The sequence below is a fragment of the Entelurus aequoreus genome, linkage group LG17, assembly GCF_033978785.1.
Source record: "Entelurus aequoreus isolate RoL-2023_Sb linkage group LG17, RoL_Eaeq_v1.1, whole genome shotgun sequence".
Taxonomy (NCBI): domain Eukaryota; kingdom Metazoa; phylum Chordata; class Actinopteri; order Syngnathiformes; family Syngnathidae; genus Entelurus; species Entelurus aequoreus.
The window spans coordinates 38,438,835-38,457,749 of record NC_084747.1 but is presented as its reverse complement, the minus strand read 5'-3'; the positions used below and the strand labels follow the sequence as shown (position 1 = coordinate 38,457,749).

The 18,915-nt window shown below is 38.1% G+C and overlaps 1 protein-coding gene across 2 annotated transcripts; it reads left to right on the top strand.

Annotated features, from left to right (window-relative positions):
* Window positions 1-460: 460 nt before the first annotated feature.
* agpat9l (1-acylglycerol-3-phosphate O-acyltransferase 9, like) lies at window positions 461-18,472 on the top strand. Of its 2 annotated transcripts, XM_062025682.1 has the most exons (14): window positions 461-618; window positions 801-968; window positions 1,043-1,109; window positions 5,037-5,185; window positions 5,267-5,412; window positions 8,698-8,772; window positions 8,879-8,968; window positions 9,044-9,137; window positions 9,219-9,334; window positions 10,178-10,233; window positions 11,346-11,431; window positions 13,107-13,235; window positions 13,361-13,440; window positions 17,917-18,457. In XM_062025682.1, exons 2-14 carry the CDS (start codon window positions 825-827, stop codon window positions 18,023-18,025), a joined length of 1,341 nt encoding a protein of 446 aa, XP_061881666.1. In that variant the 5' UTR covers window positions 461-618; window positions 801-824; the 3' UTR covers window positions 18,026-18,457. The 2 variants fall into 2 exon arrangements, with proteins under 2 accessions (XP_061881666.1, XP_061881667.1); XM_062025683.1 differs by lacking the exons at window positions 461-618; window positions 801-968; window positions 1,043-1,109; window positions 5,037-5,185 and having other exon boundaries at window positions 5,387-5,412; window positions 8,698-8,794; window positions 17,917-18,472.
* Window positions 18,473-18,915: the final 443 nt, after the last annotated feature.

Genomic DNA, 18,915 nt, shown 5'->3' with positions numbered 1-18,915 from the left:
TTAATTTTCAATCATGATGTGCGAATAAAACACATATTACAACGACTTTTGGCAAACATAAATATTTGTATCCATAAACAAACGTATTTGTTAAAATTCCTCAATATATAGATTGAATCAAGAAATTATTCAACAATTATTTATCTTTCTTTACATATAATTGTTCAAGAAAAACAGCGCAATTAACTAAACAAAAGCAAAAACTTTTGACACGCTAGCATTGATATAGTGTTGATAATATATTATAGTATTGATAATATCATTGCTATTTGATTCGGCCCAGCCCACTTTTTGTGCAACAACCACCAGTGAACGGATCATGTGAACGCCCCAAAAATGATTTAAATTGAATGAACTTGCCCCTCATAACTTTTCGTAAAACATGACATCTCATTTTAGTGGTAATCGTTATAGTATAAGTCATTTTATTCACTTATGTCTTGGAGTCAACGAAGTTCTTGTTGTGCTCTTGAACGCAACTTGTTGACCTTTAGTCCACTGTAGTTACAGGGGCGTGGCGTCAGTTCAAGGAGCTTGAGTTGAGTGTGGGAAGAAACAAGACTCGTTGGTGTAAGCGTAACAATAATGATGCCTTTTTGCTGCTGGGGATAAGCACAGGTAGGACACATTTAAAAGCTCGTCGGCCTTTTTCTAAATTGTGTTTGTTCAATATTTTTCGTCGGTGGAATCATGTGATCTTGCTCACATGTGTCGTAGGGTAGCTCAAGTTGCTAGTCAAGTGACGTCATGCATGGCTGCATAAAATGACACCTGACAGTGATGGGTATGCATGCACACAGGGAATAGGGTGGGAAAAGTTGGAAATGGAGGACTTCTGGGCTCTGGTCGTTTGGGCTGTGAGGATATGGCTGTGTCTCATTGTCAGCCTCATCGTGATCCCGTCTATGTTTGGCTTCTCGCTGGGTGTCTCTGAAACCTACATGAACATCCTGGTGAAAACATTGGAGGTACAGTACTTTCTTACTTGTATAGGCATGACAATCAGTGAAAAACCTGCCTAACAGTCTGTATGTTTCTATAGTGGGCTACACTGAAGTTACAGAAGGCAAGCACAGTTGAACAGGCACTTAAAGCCTCTGCATCTAGTGGTAAGTGCATAGATGATACACATTGTGAAAGATTGAGGTTAGGTGACAGGCATGTTGCAAAATCAAGTTCAAGTCTGGACAAGCATGTTGCAATGAACCCGTTTTGAAAGTCACCAAACAAGATGCATGTGTAAAATATAAGTGTGTCTGCAGGTTTATGACAGGCAACAAGGCAAAGCTGCTGAGGGAACTATCTTGCAAAAAGCAATTACTCGATAACCTAACACGCACAGTAAGAAGAAATCATACATTAGCGTCAAGTGGCTTTTGCAAATTGGGTCGCTATGACATTCATTGTTCCATATAATGCACGCTTCAAACAATATGGGTTGTGCATAATAAGGCAGAATGAAGATGGAAAAGTACATGTTTCAAATGGATATTTTAAACAGGCCCTTATCTGTAATCTTGGATTTTGCCCCCTGTGTTATCAGATAATGTCAAGTTGAAACTGGAATAACGGTTTTAATGGACTGTCACTCATGCAAGGGTTTAGTTTGAGTTTTAGCAAGCTTATCAGTTAGCCAAGAAAGGTTTTTTTTGTAAGCAGGCATGATGCTGGCCATCATGCAGTGCATCCGGAAAATATTCACAGCGCTTCACTTTTCCACATTTTGTTATTTTATAGCCTTATTTTAAAATGGACTACATTCTTTTTTGTCCACAAAGTTCTACAAACAATTGCTGGCATGTTACTGACGTCACGTCCGGCTTATGTCCCACCCAATGAATACGCGTGGTACTTTTCAATGGGTACTTGGCGCCATTTAGCCTTTGTCAAAGAAATAATGCCCTAAGCTTGTGTTGTTTTCGGCTGAACAGATGGTTCAAATCGCAAAAAGGATAAACGTTTCTTCAGAGTTCCTGGACAGGTAATTAAAAAGGGAGCAAGAGTGCAAGATTTTACGAAATGACCAGAAAAGCAGCACATACTCCAGTCCAAAGGATTGATTGATTGAGACTTTTATTAGTAGGTTGCACAGTGAAGTACATATTCCGTACAATTGACCACTAAATGGTAACACCCGAATAAGTTTTTCAACTTGTTTAAGTCGGGGTCCACTTAAATTGATTCATGATACAGATATATACTATCATATATACTATCATCATAATACAGTCATCACACAAGATAATCACATTTAATTATTTACATTATTTACAATCAGGGGTGTGGAGGGGGGGGGGTAGGATATGGACAGCAAGTAGTGGACATAGAGAGAGAGATCAGAAGGCATAAGAAAAAGTATCTGCATTTGATTGTTTATATTTGATTATTAGCAATCCGGGGAGGGTGTTAGTTTAGGGTTGTAGCTGCCTGGAGGTGAACTTTTATTGCGGTTTTGAAGGAGGATAGAGATGCCCTTTCTTTTATACCTGTTGGTAGTGCATTCCACATTGATGTGGCATAGAAAGAGAATGAGTTAAGACCTTTGTTAGTTCGGAATCTGGGTTTAACGTGGTTAGTGGAGCTCCCCCTGGTGTTGTGGCTATGGCGGTCATTTACGTTAAGGAAGTAGTTTGACATGTACTTCGGTATCAGGGAGGTGTAGTGGATTTTATAGACTAGGCTCAGTGCAAGTTGTTTAACTCTGTCATCCACCTTGAGCCGGCCCACTTTAGAGAAGTGGGTAGAAGTGAGGTGGGATCTGGGGTGCAGGTCTAGAAGTAACCTGACTAGCTTGTTCTGAGATGTTTTGAGTTTAGATTTAAAGGTTTTGGAGGTGCTAGGGTACCAGGAGGTGCATGCGTAATCGAAAAAGGGTTGAACGAGAGTTCCCGCCAGAATCCTCATGGTGCTTTTGTTGACCAGAGAGGAGATTCTGTAGAGAAATCTCGTTCGTTGGTTAACCTTTCTGATTACCTTGGTTGCCATTTTATCACAGGAAAGGTTAGCCTCTAGAATGGAACCTAGGTAGGTGACCTCATCTTTCCTGGTGATAACAATTTCACCCACTTTTATAGTGAAGTCATTGACTTTCTTAAGGTTGATGTGGGACCCAAACAGGATGGATTCCGTTTTACCCAAGTGTATGGATAGCTTGTTGTCAGCGAGCCAGGTGCAAGTTCTACAGAGCTCAGCACTGAGGATTTTCTCTACCTGTGACTTGTCCTTGTCGGATACCAGCAGGGCAGAGTCATCCGCAAAGGAGCAGAGTTGAAGAATGCACGATGCGTGATTACTTTGTTAAAGGTTTGTTTGATATACTTTTAACGTTTATTATTTCCCATTTAAGTATTATTATTTATGTTTCTTAAACACGTTTGCTACGAGTGCTTCGAAAAGCACCAACTCTGCGAGTCTAAAAAATAAAAATAAAAAGCAAATGCCAGCAAAACGTAAAAGAGTTAAGATTTTACCAAAGACAGCGATCATAAATGAAGCTTTCAGCACATATACAATGTTGACATCTATAGTTATATTTGTTAAAAATAAGGTAAAACACGCTATTCGTAAAAAACGGCGCGTGCAACAGCAACAAACTTGAGGCAAAGTTAAATGCAACCTTACCCGAGCAAAAATAATGGATATTTATCCGGGAGAGTCTTGATACAAATTTCCTTGACCTAGCCACACACAAAGAAGTGGTAGACCACCATGCTTTTCCAAATTTCCATCTGTTTTGTCATGTAGAATGGCATCTGGAACACAATACTTTGATATGTCTAAGAGTGCGACCGACATATATCCCTGATATCACTCAACAAATATTTTTTTGATAAAGTATAGGGATCTATTTCATGGCATATTTATATATTTTTTTGCTGATATCTGCTTTTAGCAAGAAGATGTAAGCCTCTGCTTGCTGTACAACAGCCATTTTGGCTTGGTTGACCACCACTGGTTTTCACTTCCCGGAAGAAGTCACCTGTCAGAATACCAGCTTACACCATATTGACAATGTGAAAATATATTTTTTTCTTTTTTTAATATTTACAAACTTATTAGAAATACAAAAACTATACAAAAAAAACAATCTGTGTTGATAAATATTTAAAGAATTTGCTAAATACTTTGTTTCTGCACCTTTGGTAGCAAATACAGCCTCAAGTATTTTGAATATGATGCCACAAGCTTGGCACGCCTCTCTTTGGGCATTCTCGTCCATTCCTCTTTGCCCATTTCTCTTTTGTAGTACCTCTCAAGCTCCATCAGGTTGGATGAGAAGCATTGGTTTTTATCCAGGATGTTCTGTACATTCCTGCATTCATATTTCTCTTTATCCTGACTAGTCTCCCAGTTCCTGCCACTGAAAAACATTTTCACAGCATGATTCTGCCACCACCATAATTCACTGTAGGGATGGTATTGGCCTCTGGCCAATATGCCATACAGGCCTGATTGGTGGATTGCTGCGGAGATGGTTATCCTTCTGGAAGTTTCTACACCCTCTACAAAGGAATGCTGTAGCTCTGATAGAGTGACCATCGGGTTCTTGGTCACCTCCTTGACTAGACTCAGATGAATGCAGCAATGTACAGAGATATCCTGGATGAAAACCATCGCTTGCCATCCAATTTGATGGAGCTTGAGAGGTCCTGCAAAGAGGAATGGGCGAGACTGCCCAAAGATAGGTGTGCCAAACTTGTGGCATTGTATTAATAAAGACTCAAGGGTGTATTGCTGCCAAAGGTGCATCAACAAAGTATTGAGCAAAGGCTGTGAATGTTTTTAATACATTTTCCCCAAAAAAAAAAAGTTTCACTTTATCATCATAGGGTGTTATCTGGAGAATTTTGAGGACAAAAACGAATGTATTCCATTTTGGAATAAGGCTGAAACATAACAAATAGGAGAACAAGTGAAGCGCTGTGAATACTTTGTGGATGCATACTTTTTTTATTGTGTGTATGTCTTATTGTGTGTTTGTGTGTGTGTGTGTGTGTGTGTGTGTGTATGTGTGTGTGTTTGTGTGTGTGTCACAGGTCTCATTCAGAGGGAAGATGGCTCCATGGAGAAAGAGCTCGAGGAACTAAGACGGAGTCGACCCAAACCATCAGTGGGCGGTGATTTTACGCTGAGCGACAGTTTCTTTTTCACTCGCAGAGGAATTGAGAGCATTGTAGAGGATGAGGTGCACTATCTTAGCTTATTTCACATCAGTAATAGCACACATGTGTATGGTATTGTAATGCATTTCAACTTTTTAATAAAGGTGACACAGAGGTTCTCTTCAGAGGAACTAGTGTCATGGAACCTGCTGACCCGCACAAACAATGACTTCCAGTATATCAGTCTGAGGCTGACTCTGGTATATGGCCTTGGTATATTTGTGAGATACTGCATCCTGGCACCACTCAGGTACACACACAATGCTTTTCATACAAACCCCGTTTCCATATGAGTTGGGAAATTGTGTTAGATGTAAATATAAACGGAATACAATGATTTGCAAATCATTTTCAACCCATATTCAGTTGAATATGCTACAAAGACAACATATTTGATGTTCAAACTGATAAACATTTTTTATTTGCAAATAATCATTAACTTTAGAATTTGATGCCAGCAACACGTGACAAAGAAGTTGGGAAAGGTGGCAATAAATACTGATAAAGTTGAGGAATGCTCATCAAACACTTATTTGGAACATCCCACAGGTGAACAGGCAAATGGGAACAGGTGGGTGCCATGATTGGGTATAAAAGTAGATTTCATGAAATGCTCAGTCATTCACAAACAAGGATGGGGCGAGGGTCACCACTTTGTCAACAAATGCGTGAGCAAATTGTTGAACAGTTTAAAAAAAACCTTTCTCAACCAGCTATTGCAAGGAATTTAGGGATTTCACCATCTACGGTCCGTAATATCATCAAAGGGTTCAGAGAATCTGGAGAAATCACTGCATGTAAGCAGCTAAGCCTGTGACCTTCGATCCCTCAGGCTGTACTGCATCAACAAGCGACACCAGTGTGTAAAGGATACCACCACATGGGCTCAGGAACACTTCAGAAACCCACTGTCAGTAACTACAGTTGGTCGCTACATCTGTAAGTGCAAGTTAAAACTCTCCTATGCAAGGCGAAAACCGTTTATCAACAACACCCAGAAACACTTCGCTGGGCCTGAGCTCATCTAAGATGGACTGATACAAAGTGGAAAAGTGTTCTGTGGTCTGACGAGTCCACATTTCAAATTGTTTTTGGAAACTGTGGACGTCGTGTCCTCCGGACCAAAGAGGAAAAGAACCATCCGGATTGTTATAGGCACAAAGTTGAAAAGCCAGCATCTGTGATGGTATGGGGGTGTATTAGTGCCCAAGACATGGGTAACTTACACATCTGTGAAGGCGCCATTAATGCTGAAAGGTACTTATAGGTTTTGGAGCAACATATATTGCCATCCAAGCAAAGTTACCATGTTCGCCCCTGCTTATTTCAGCAAGACAATGCCAAGCCACATGTTACATCAATGTGGCTTCATAGTAAAAGAGTGCGGGTACTAGACTGGCCTGCCTGTAGTCCAGACCTGTCTCCCATTGAAAATGTGTGGCACATTATGAAGCCTAAAATACCACAACGGAGACCCCCGGACTGTTGAACAACTTAAGCTGTACATCAAGCAAGAATGGGAAATAATTCTACCTGAGAAGCTTAAAAAATGTGTCTCCTCAGTTCCCAAACGTTTACTGAGTGTTGTTAAAAGGAAAGGCCATGTAACACAGTGTTGAACATGCCCTTCCCCAACTACTTTGGCACGTGTTGCAGCCATGAAATTCTAAGTTAATTATTATTTGAAAAAAAATCAAGTTTATGAGTTTGAACATCAAATATCTTGTCTTTGTAGTGCATTCAATTGAATATGGGTTGAAAAGGATTTGCAAATCATTGTATTCCGTTTATATTTACACCTAACACAATTTGCCAACTCATATGGAAACGGGGTTTGTAGTTAAATGTCTCCCTGGGGATATTAAAATGCACTGCAACCTTTAAGGTATAACCCAATAGAACTTCTCATCAATCATGTCTTGTTCCAGGGTCAAGCTGTCCCTGTAATAAAACATTTATTTACTGTACAAGCCATGTGTTAAGTTACATTACAAACATTTTTAACACTTCCTAACTGTTTTGTAAATGATGATTAGAAAGTCACCCAATTGTCAAAAGAAGCCAACCATATAACAAAAACAAAAAAGTGAAAACAGAAAAAATAAAATAGAATTTGAACTTTAGGGTTGACACCCAATAGAAATTCAGCACATTGCAATTGGTATATTAATAACTAGTTATTGCGGCATTGTTTTTTAACTCTGTCATGCACTTTTAGGTTGAATTTTAACTTTATAAAACTGCCTTACAAATTAAATTTGATTTGAAGTTTGAATAAGATAACTATTAGGGGTGTGGGAAAAAATCGATTCGAATTCGAATCGCGATTCTCACGTTGTGCGATTCAGAATCGATTCTCTTTTTTTTATAAATCGATTTTTTTTTTATTTAAAAAAAAAAAAAAATCAACCTAACAAAACAATACACAGCAATACCATAACAATGCAAACCAATTCCAAAACCAAACCCGACCCAGCAACACTCAGAACTCCAATAAACAGAGCAATTGAGAGGAGACACAACACGACACAGAACAAACCAAAAGTAGTGAAACAAAAATGAATATTATCAACAACAGTATCAATATTAGTTACAATTTCAACATAGCAGTGATTAAAAATCCCTAATTGACATTATCATTAGACATTTATTAAAAAAAAAAAAAAAGAACAATAGTGTTACACTTGCATCGCATCTCATAAGCTTGACAACACACTGTATCCAATATTTTCTCAAAGATAAAGTAAGTCATATTTTTGGTTCATTTAATAGTTGAAACAAATTTACATTATTGCAATCAGTTGTCAAAACATTGTCCTTTACAATTATAAAAGCTTTTTATAAAAATCTACTACTCTGCTTGCATGTCAGCAGACTGGGGTAGATCCTGCTGAAATCCTATGTATTGAATGAATAGAGAATCGTTTTGAATCTGGAAAAAAATCGTTTTTGAATCGAGAATCGTGTTGAATTGAAAAAAAAAAAATCGATTTTGAATCGAATCGTGACCCCAAGAATCGATATTGAATCGAATCGTGGGACACCCAAAGATTCACAGCCCTAATAATTATAGTACAATTATTTTTAAAATAAGTTGGTTTTTAAATGTTTTTGAAACAACAACATATTTCGCTCATCCAATAAATTAAATAAAGCAAAATTAATTTAAAGATAAGACAGCATGCATAATCACAATATTTTAGACTGGAGCAGTTTAGTTAATTGTTCTTGGTGTTAATGGAATAAACGACATTATCAACATGAATTGTTGAGTTTTGGCAATGCTGACTGTGTTAATATAGTTATAATATTACCAGAGAAAGCTTTGCCAAACTCCTTTTAACCCTTAATGGCTACTTTACACATGAAAATAAGGAGCACAGGAAACTTAATAATCTAGCAAACGTACCTTCTTTTTGTTTTTAAACAGTTCCACCTAAAAAATCTGATATTTTCCTGAAAATGTGGATCGGCTTCTAAAGGATCCAACCATTTGAGTCAGAGTTCCAAACCTTATGTTGCGCTCTCTCCCTAGAATAACTCTGGCCTGCATCGGCCTCACCTGGCTGGTCATCGGAACATCTGCAGTGGGACTTCTCCCCAACTGGAGGTGGCTGCATGCAAACTGTGCTGTAACTACAATTTTACAACTTACTTTTCTTATCCACTAACCTGGTTTTCATGGCCATTTTCTGCATCTTCGTCCGTCTTTTCAGGATGAAGTTCTGGCTCAGCGAGTGGGTGCATGTCATGTGCTATAGGATCTGCGCACGAGGGCTGTCTGCCGCCATTCGCTATCACAACAGGTCCTTCCTTAAAATTTATACACACCATTTAAAAAAAAAAAAAATCCTTACATTGCTTTTGTCTTGGTTCATCAGGGAAAACAAACCCCAAAAAGGAGGAATCTGTGTTGCTAACCACACTACTCCTATTGACATTGTTATACTCTGTAATGATGGCTGCTATGCGATGGTAGGAAGAGGAACGGTAGACTCTTTATTAGTACAATCCACACGTTTTGTCAGTGACTTTAAAAATAAACACATGTGTCAGGTGGGTCAGGTGCACGGAGGATTGATGGGGGTCGTCCAGCGAGCTATGGTTCGATCTTGTCCCCATGTTTGGTTTGAGCGCGCTGAGATGAAAGATCGCCATCTCGTAACTAAAAGGTCAGTTGAATGCATTTGGCCTTCCAAGTAAGTGCAGGTTTGACATGACTGTCTTTCCACACCTAAGATCAAATTGGGTTAATTATGAATAAAAAAAACAAGGGAGTTACTCTACTTATATCAGAGGTTGTCACATGATGTTCAGGTGACAACCTCTGAGGAAGGCAACAGTTGAAGCCGAAACAGGTACGGAAATAAACATACAGGTCTGGCTATAAGAATGACACATTTTATAGCTAACAATATACATTACCGTTCAAAAGTTTGGGGTCACCCAAACATTTTTGTGGAATAGCCTTCATTTCTAAGAACAAGAATAGACTGTCGAGTTTCAGATGAAAGTTCTCTTTTTCTGGCCATTTTGAGTGTTTAATTGTCCCCACAAATGTGATGCTCCAGAAACTCAATCTGCTCAAAGGAAGGTCAGTTTTGTAGCTTCTGTAACGAGCTAAACTCTTTTCAGATGTGTGAACATGATTGCACAAGGGTTTTCTAATCATCAATTAGCCTTCTGAGCCAATGAGCAAACACATTGTACCATTAGAACACTGGAGAGATAGTTGCTGGAAATGGGCCTCTATACACCTATGTAGATATTGCACCAAAAACCAGACATTTGCAGCTAGAATAGTCATTTACCACATTAGCAATGTATAGAGTGTATTTCTTTAAAGTTAAGACTAGTTTAAAGTTATCTTCATTGAAAAGTACAGTGTTTTTCCTTCAAAAATAAGGACATTTCAATGTGACCCCAAACTTTTGAACGGTAGTGTATACTTAAATTGATTAAGCAATATTGAAAAATGTATTAGTATTCTCCATGATCTTTTTGTATGCCTTCAGGTTGAAAGATCACGTTAATGACAAAGAAAAACTCCCTATATTAATATTTCCAGAGGGTAAGTAAACACTTCAGTTTGATGTGTTTTTTTCATTGTCATTGCCACTTAAAGGGGAACTGAACTTTTTTCGAAATGAAGGACATATTTTTTTTAATGCATTCTAACTCGTGAATAAACTTAAATGAAAGTCTGCTTAGAACAGAGCCAATGGGAGGTCCTCTATTCCGCCAATAAAACACAATAAATAACCATCCAAAAACCGCCACATTCAAGTTGCATTTTGTGACTTGAATGTTAATCAAGTATTAGGGACAAGCGGTAGAAAATGGATGGATGGATAGTCATATGGTTATTATAAGTGCTAACACAGACAAACTGTAGCATGTTCACAAGCTTGTGTGCCTATATTGACATCGGGTGGTAAGCTGCTTCCTTGGTCATCAAACTTTATTGTAGATCATAAATCAAGCCTCTTACCCAGCCAATTTAGACCCGATAATGGCGAGAACGACACGAAAATACTCTTGGTTCCATCCTCCTTTTCTTTGCGAGGATTATGAGTCATTCTTCATCTCAACAGGACTATAACAAGATTCTATCAGCCGGCATCCTAATGACAGCAGACATTGTACAGTAGGTTATGTTTTATCATGTCTATTGGCTCTCACAAAGTCTGCAGTAAGTAATAATCACTGATCTTGTCAAAGGAAAAAGCAAAGGTTGTGATGCGTTTTTTAAATTAATGCGCCAGGTATGCTTAAAATGAGCAAAATACGTAAATATTAAAATGTTATTATAAATGTATTTTTTACTACATTATATATTTACTTACAGCATGTATATAAAACCTTAATGGAGGTGTTTGAAAGTTTTTTAAGAGCTTTTTCATAAAAGCTCTTAAAAAAAACTTTCAAACACCTCCGATTAGAACAACTCCCTTTGGCTCCATTGTAAGCAGACTTTTATTCGCATGTATTTACTATTTAGATTGCATAAAAAAAGAAAAACGTGCTCTTGCCTTACATAAGGATTGTGAATGATAGGCAAAATACCAACAAAAGTGCAGTTCCCCTTTAAGAATAAGATTGTTTTTCTAGCTTCGAGTGACGACAGGTGCTGCAAGATTGTACTCCTGTTTTATTTGATATGTTGCTCTCTCATTTCCATAGGAACCTGCGTCAACAACACTTCGGTCATGATGTTTAAAAAGGGGAGTTTTGAAATTGGAGGAACAATTTACCCTGTTGCTATAAAGGTAATCTCAGCCGTGTTTTTACCCTGTTTTTAGTTTGGCTCTTTTATGAATTTATTATGGGTCTACTGAAAATGTGACCAAATCTGCTGGGTCAAATGTATTCATACAGCAATGTTAATATTTGGTTACATGTCCCTTGGCAAGTTTCACTGCAATAAGGCGCTTTTGGTAGCCAACCACAAGCTGCTGGTTGAATTTTTGACCACTCCTCTTGACAAAACCAACAGAGATTCCTGAAGAGTTTGGAGGTAATCCTCCTTTTTCATTGTCCCATTTACTCTCTGTAAAGCACCAGTCTCATTGGCAGCAAAACAGGCCCAGAGCATAATACTACCATTAGACGGTAGGTCTGGTGTTCCTGAAATTAAAGGCCTCACCTTTTCTCCTACAAACATATTGCTGGGTATTGGGGCGGCGTGGCGAAGTTGGTAGAGTGGCCGTGCCAGCAATCGTAGGGTTGCTGGTTACTGGGGTTCAATCCCCACCTTCTACCATTCTAGTCACGTCCGTTGTGTCCTTGGGCAAGACACTTCACCCTTGCTCCTGATGGCTGCTGGTTAGCGCCTTGCATGGCAGCTCCCGCCATCAGTGTGTGAATGGGTGAATGTGGAAATACTGTCAAAGCGCTTTGAGTACCTTGAAGGTAGAAAAGCGCTATACAAGTATAACCCATTTACCATTATCATTATTGTGGTCAAATAGCTCAATTTTTGTTTCATCTGACCACAGAACTATACTCCAGAAAATCTTATCTTTGTCCATGTGATGTCAAATGAAACAAAAATTCAGCTGAAAAATATGTTTGGAGGAGAAAAGGTGATCTGTTTTGACCATACTTGACGGTAGGTTCCTGGGATTAAAGGCCTGGGACAATGCAAAAGGAGGACTACCTCCAAATTCTTCAGCATAACCTAAAATTATCAGCCCCGGAGGTTGGCTCTTAGACTCAGTTGGGTGTTCCAACAGGACAATGACCCCAAACACATGTCAAAAGTGGTAAAGGAATGGCTAAATCAGGCTATAATTAAGGTATTAGAATGGCCTTCCCAAAATCCTGACTTAAATGCGAGGACAATGCTGAAGAAATAAGTCCATGTCAGAAAAACAACACATTTAGCTGAACTGCACCAAATGTGTCAAGAGGAGTGGTCAAAAATTCAACCAGAAGCTTGTAGATGGCTACCAAAAGCACCTTATTGCAGTGAAACTTACCAAGGGACATGTAACCAAATATTAACATTGCTGTATGTATACTTTTGACCCAGCAGATTTGGTCACATTTTCAGTAGACCCATAATAAATTCATAAAACAACAAAACTTCATGAATGTTTTTTGTGACCAAAAAGTAATGTGCTCCACTCACTCTATCACAAAAAATAGGAGTTGTAGTCACAAAAAATAGGAGTTGTAGAAAGTATTGGAAACTCAAGACAGCCAGGATATTATCCTTCACAAGTGTATGTAAACTTTTGACCATGACTGTATATATACACGTGTGAATACAGTATGTATACGTGTGTGTGTATATATATATATATATATATATATATGTATATGTATATATGTATATGTATATGTATATATATATATATATATATGTATATATATGTTATTTTATTACTTAAATTTAATTTGATCCTAAAATGTTGTTTTTATATTGATTTCATGCCCCAGTACGACCCTAAGTTTGGCGATGCCTTCTGGAACAGTTCCAAGTACAGCATGGTGAGCTACCTGCTGAGGATGATGACCAGCTGGGCCCTCGTCTGCGATGTGTGGTATCTACCGGCCATGCTTCAACAGGTCTGTGCAAATGGTTGATGAGGGCATGCATGCTGCGTGTGCTCGCCCTCACTTGAACCACCTCTGCCAGTATACAAACACACACGTCATTGGACTGAGATGTTGGTTTAATTTAAAACTCGCAGGAAGGGGAAGATGCCGTCCAGTTTGCCAACAGAGTGAAGTCAGCCATCGCTCACCAGGGAGGACTGGTAGATCTACAATGGTAAGATGGACTTTGAACACTTTTATTTCAAATGGAACACACACTTTGCAAGTATTGTATTGACCTGAATATAAGACAACCCCACTTCTTTAAGAAAACACATTAAGACAAAAAAGTGAATTGATTTGATGACTCTTCTTCACCTGCGATGAGGTGGCGACTTGTCCAGTGTACCCTGCCTTCCGCCCAAATGCAGCTCAGATAGGCGCCAGCCCCCCCACGACCTCGAGAGGGATAAGCTGTAGAAAATGGATGGATAGACGGACTATTCCTCATTGATTAGCATTATCCTAAAATTAGCATGTTAACTCCTCTGTAGTTTGCTAACTTGCCAACAACCTTTTGAGACACGTTTGTCGGTCTCTCGTTTATGGATGCATCTTTCCATGACATAATTGGGGCAGTTCAGCTAAATTGTTAGTTTTCTGACATGGACTTCTTTCTTCAGCATTGTCCACATGTTTAAGTGAGGACTTTGGGAAGGCCATTGTAAAAAGTTAATTCTAGCCTGATTTAGTCATTCCTTTACCACTTTTGACATGTGTTTGGGGTCATTGTCCTGTTGGAACACCCAACTGCGCCCAAGACCCAACCTCCGGGCTGATGATTTTTGGTTGTCCTGAAGAATTTGGATGTAATCCTTTTTCATTGTCCCATTTACTCTTTGTAAAGCAGGCCCAGAGCATAATACTACCACCACCATGCTTGACGGTAGAGATGGTGTTCCTGGGATTAAAGGCCTCACCTTTTCTCCTCCAAACATATTGCTGGGTATCATGGCCAAATAGCTAAATTTTTGTTGCATTTGACATCAATTGGGCAAAGATAAGAACTTCTAGAGCAGGGGTCACCAACGCGGTGCCCGCGGGCACCAGGTCGCCCGTAAGGACCAGATGAGTCGCCCGCGGGCCTGTTCTAAAAAAAAAAAAAAAAAAAAAAAAAAAAAAAAAATTAAATCTACATAGAAAAAACACAAGATACACTTTCAATCAGTGCATCAACCCAAACAACCTCCCCCATGCACACTCATCCACACCCACTCACACAAAAGGGGTTATTTCTTTCTGCTACCAATATTCTGGTTCCCACAACATAGACAACACATCTGCAAGGGACACAGTCCCTGAAGCACACATGATTGTATAGGCTGCTGGTCCACTAACATTTTCATTAATTACTATTTTTTATGTAATTATTTTTATATTGTTTTGCTTTCTTTTTTATCCAAGAAAATGTTTTTTATTTATTTATCTTATTTTATTTATTTTTTTTAAAAAGGGCCTTATCTTCAACAGACCAGGTTGTCAATGAAATTAGATTTGTTTAAAGGGTTTTTTAAACCAGGCCCAGTCCAGATAATGTCCAAGTCGGACTCAGCAACACACACCTTCATTCATGTACACAGAAAAAAATTAGGGAACACAACAGATTGCATATAATTTATAAACAAAATTACATTTTCAAAATAAGCATTTATGTACAGTCCAGATTATTTCCAGGTCACTCAAATTAGGGAACACAACAACAGATATCATATAATCTATAAACATAATTATACTGTCAAAATAAGCCTTTGAGGACTTCTCATCTTTTTTTTAATGTTTTTTGGCATCATTATCGTTTTCAACCATGTAACTGTCTAAAGTTAGAAAATACTGAATAGATGTTTTAAAGAAAGTAATACTAAGTGAATATCTGTTTTTGGCCTTAAAAATAAACATTTTACAGAGTACTATAATTAAATTGACTAAATCATGATTGTCAATGAACTCTCCTAAAATAACAGAAACCACATTAAGCTTCATAAACAAACCAATCCTTAAACACATTTTTTCAACTTCCACCCAAAACAATAGATTAGTTTGAATATGGCATCCCATGGCAACGGGCAGTCAAAAAAGTCCTCCCATTTTCCATTTGTGTTGTATGAGGCAGCCTTCAAAGATTTCTTTATTAAATAAAAATTATATATTTTTCTATTTATTTTAGTTCCTTTTTGCCAACTAGAATTTCTTATTAGAGGTTTACAAACTAATAATTTAGTAGTTCCATAATTAATTATTTGTTTCCATCTTTTCCCAATTACTCCAGTTAGTTGATAAAATGAAAAGCTTGAGCAAGCATCACCATACATAGCTCTAAATTCATCATACTTCATAATTTTACCATTCTCATTGATAATATCATTGACAAAAATGATTCCTCTTTCAAACATATTTTTCCAAAAGAAAGGCTTTCCATCTATTACAATATTAGAGTTCATCCATATTAACTGCTGCAGAATATCGTCTCTTTTTTCTGGCACATAAAATTGAAAACACCACTATGAGTGGATTGTTTCCTTTATGAACCCCGCCATGTTTCCCAGCAGACTCTCTGGGAGGGGATCACTTGTAAAAAAGGATACAATTTCTTTTGATACAGTACATGTTTTTTGTCCAACAGGACATTTGTGTACCACTCAATGTTTAAATACATCTTTGGAACAATTGATGCTTTTAAAGACAGACACATAGCTTCAAGGTTGAGAAGTTTCAGGCCCCCATATTCATACTATTTGTACAAAACCTTTCTTTTAATCTTTTCTGGTTTGCCGTTCCAGACAAAATCGAAGACCCTCCGCTCATAAATCTTAAAAAAGTTTTGTGATGAAGCTGGTAATGACAAAAACAAATAAATAAATTGAGGAATAATTAACGAGTTGGCAATAGACATTTTACCATACAAGGTTAGGGATTTACCTTTCCATAATTGCATAATTTTGTCCAGCTTTCTTAGTCGATTATCATAATTTACTGAGCCTAGATCTTCCAGATTTTCTGGGACAACAACACCAAGTATGTTAACTGGTCCATCTGTCCACAAAACAGGCACTTTGCATTCCATTCGAAAGGACGTTCCCTTTAGATTTCCGATCCTTAACATTTTACATTTATCATAATTAAGCTTAAGGCCAGATTGCTGTGAAAATATGTCCAAAAGATTAAGAAGGTTCCGCAAACAATGAGGAAAAATCTTATCTTTGTGAATCAGCCTTTTCTGACATGAACTTCATCAAGAACAAACACAGAACACGCCTCACTGATGCACATCTGCAAGACTCACTCAGAGTTGCAGTGTCAAGTTACACACCAGAGTACAACACACTAGTTAACAGCATGCAATGCTAGGCTTCCCACTAACTGACAAAGAAACAGATAACAGATTTGGTGTCCAGTTCAAAGTGTGACATGATTTAAAAATTTGAGAGTTTACTTTTGTATTTTACATGAGTTATTATTTGTACAAACATGGTGCAAAGTAATTCATGATTTGTTAAAAAATGTTAGTGGCTAACTAGTTAAAATGGGATATTGTGATTTCACAAGACTGTCTTAGAAGTGATCATTTGAAAATGTTCATTTTGAAAAATGTGCACTTAGAGAAAATATAAAAATAAAGTGTTGCATATTGATATTTATCTGTTTCTATATATATTTATTGTGAGAAATCATTAAGATGATCAGTGTTTCCACAAACATAAATATCATTAATTATTAATAATAACAGAGTTAAAGGTAAATTGAGCAAATTGGCTACTTCTGGCAATTTATTTAAGTGTGTATCTAACTGGTAGCCCTTCGCATTAATCAGTACCCAAGAAGTAGCCCTTGGTTTCAAAAAGGTTGGTGACCCCTGTTCTAGAGGAAAGTTCTGTGGTCAGATAAAACAAACATTGAGCTGTTTGGACACAATACCCAGAAATATGTTTGGAGGAGAAAAGGTGAGCAATTCAATCGATTGCCACTGGACTGTGCAGAAGACGTTTCGCCTTTCATCCCATCAGTTTGCGTGAAAAGACTAGAAAAGACAGCTTTAGTCTGTTTCTGTCAAGAGTTATCCTACTTAAACGTTTACCCTCTCATCTGAGCAGGCTTCATCAGTTCACGCTCAGACTAAATGGGTAAGCACTAGTCTATATCTGATTAGGGCTGACTTATCCACACGTTTCACCTCACATTCAAGCAGGTTTTACATCTCCCGAGCAGGCTACACCAGTTCATGCGCAAAGACTAGGTATGGCAGGTCGAGTCTGTATCCGACAGGAGCTGTCCTATCTAGACATTTTGCCTGTCATTGGAGGAGGCTTTATTAGTTCGCAGTAAAAGACTAGAGAGGACAGCTCTAGCATGTATTTGACGACAGCTTTCCTATTTACACATTTCCTCTCTGATCAGAGCATGCTTAAGCCGTTCACTTGCAAAGACTAGGTAGGACAGCCCTAGTCAGTCTAGACTAGATAGGGCCGTGAGGAAATTGTTTCTGTTTCTTTCTTCTAGGGAACAATTAGTGTCTTATTTGGGTCAATACAGTACTTGAGACAGTGTTTGTTTTGCCTTTTGGGAAAGTTGGGTGTCTCAGTCATGATGCAAAACCGGCTTACAGGGCCACAAAAATATGTCATGGCTGATGTGTTTTTTTGACGTCCTTCTGCAGGGACGGGGGCCTGAAGCGAGCTAAAGTGAAGGAGTCGTTCAAAGAGGAGCAGCAGAAGCAGTACAGCAACATGGTGGTGGGAGACGACAGCAGCAGTAACAGCGACTGACAGTTCTACACAAGCTCCTAACCGGAAAGTGTCTTATCCTCTTTAGTTGGACCTTTCACACTGTGAAAGGAGAATTGACTCTGAGCCACAAGTGCAATAGTGAACTTTAATCATGAGGTCGCTGCTGCTATTTTTTGATGAAATGTCGACTTTAGTGTATAGTGATGGCAGAGAAACTATCAGATGCAAACAGTGAATTTATCTCTTTACTGATTACATGTTCATGTGCAGCTCAATTGTTTAAAAAAATAAATAAATACAGTTAGCATGAATTGTAGCTATTTCTGACTATTACATGCCACACGACCTAATAACTATTTATTGATTAAGGAAGAATTTTGTGGCACTAATGGGGGTCTTGAATTTTTTGGTTGATTATAAATACCCTTTTTTATATTCTACCCGCAATTATTTCACAAATGTACAAACCCCAAAACCAGTGAAGTTGGCACGTTGTGTAAATTGTAAATAAAAACAAAATACAATGATTTGAAAATCCTTTTCAACCTATATTCAATGGAATAGACTGCAAAGATAAGATACTTAACGTTCGAACTGGAGAACTAAATTTTTTGCAAATATTAGCTCATTTGGAATTGGATGCTTGCAACATGTTTCAAAAAAGCTGGCACAAGTGGTAAAAAAGACTGAGAAAGTTGAGGAATGCTCATCAAACACTTAGTTGGAACATCCCACAGGTGACCAGGCTAATTGGAAACAGGTGGGTGCCATGATTGTGTATAAAAGCAGCTTCCATGAAATGCTCATTCATTCACAAACAAGGATGGGCCGAGGGTCACCACTTTGTGAACAAATGCGTGAGCAAATTGTCAAGCAGTTAAAGAACAACATTTCTCAACAAGCCATTGCAAGGAATTTAGGGATTTCAC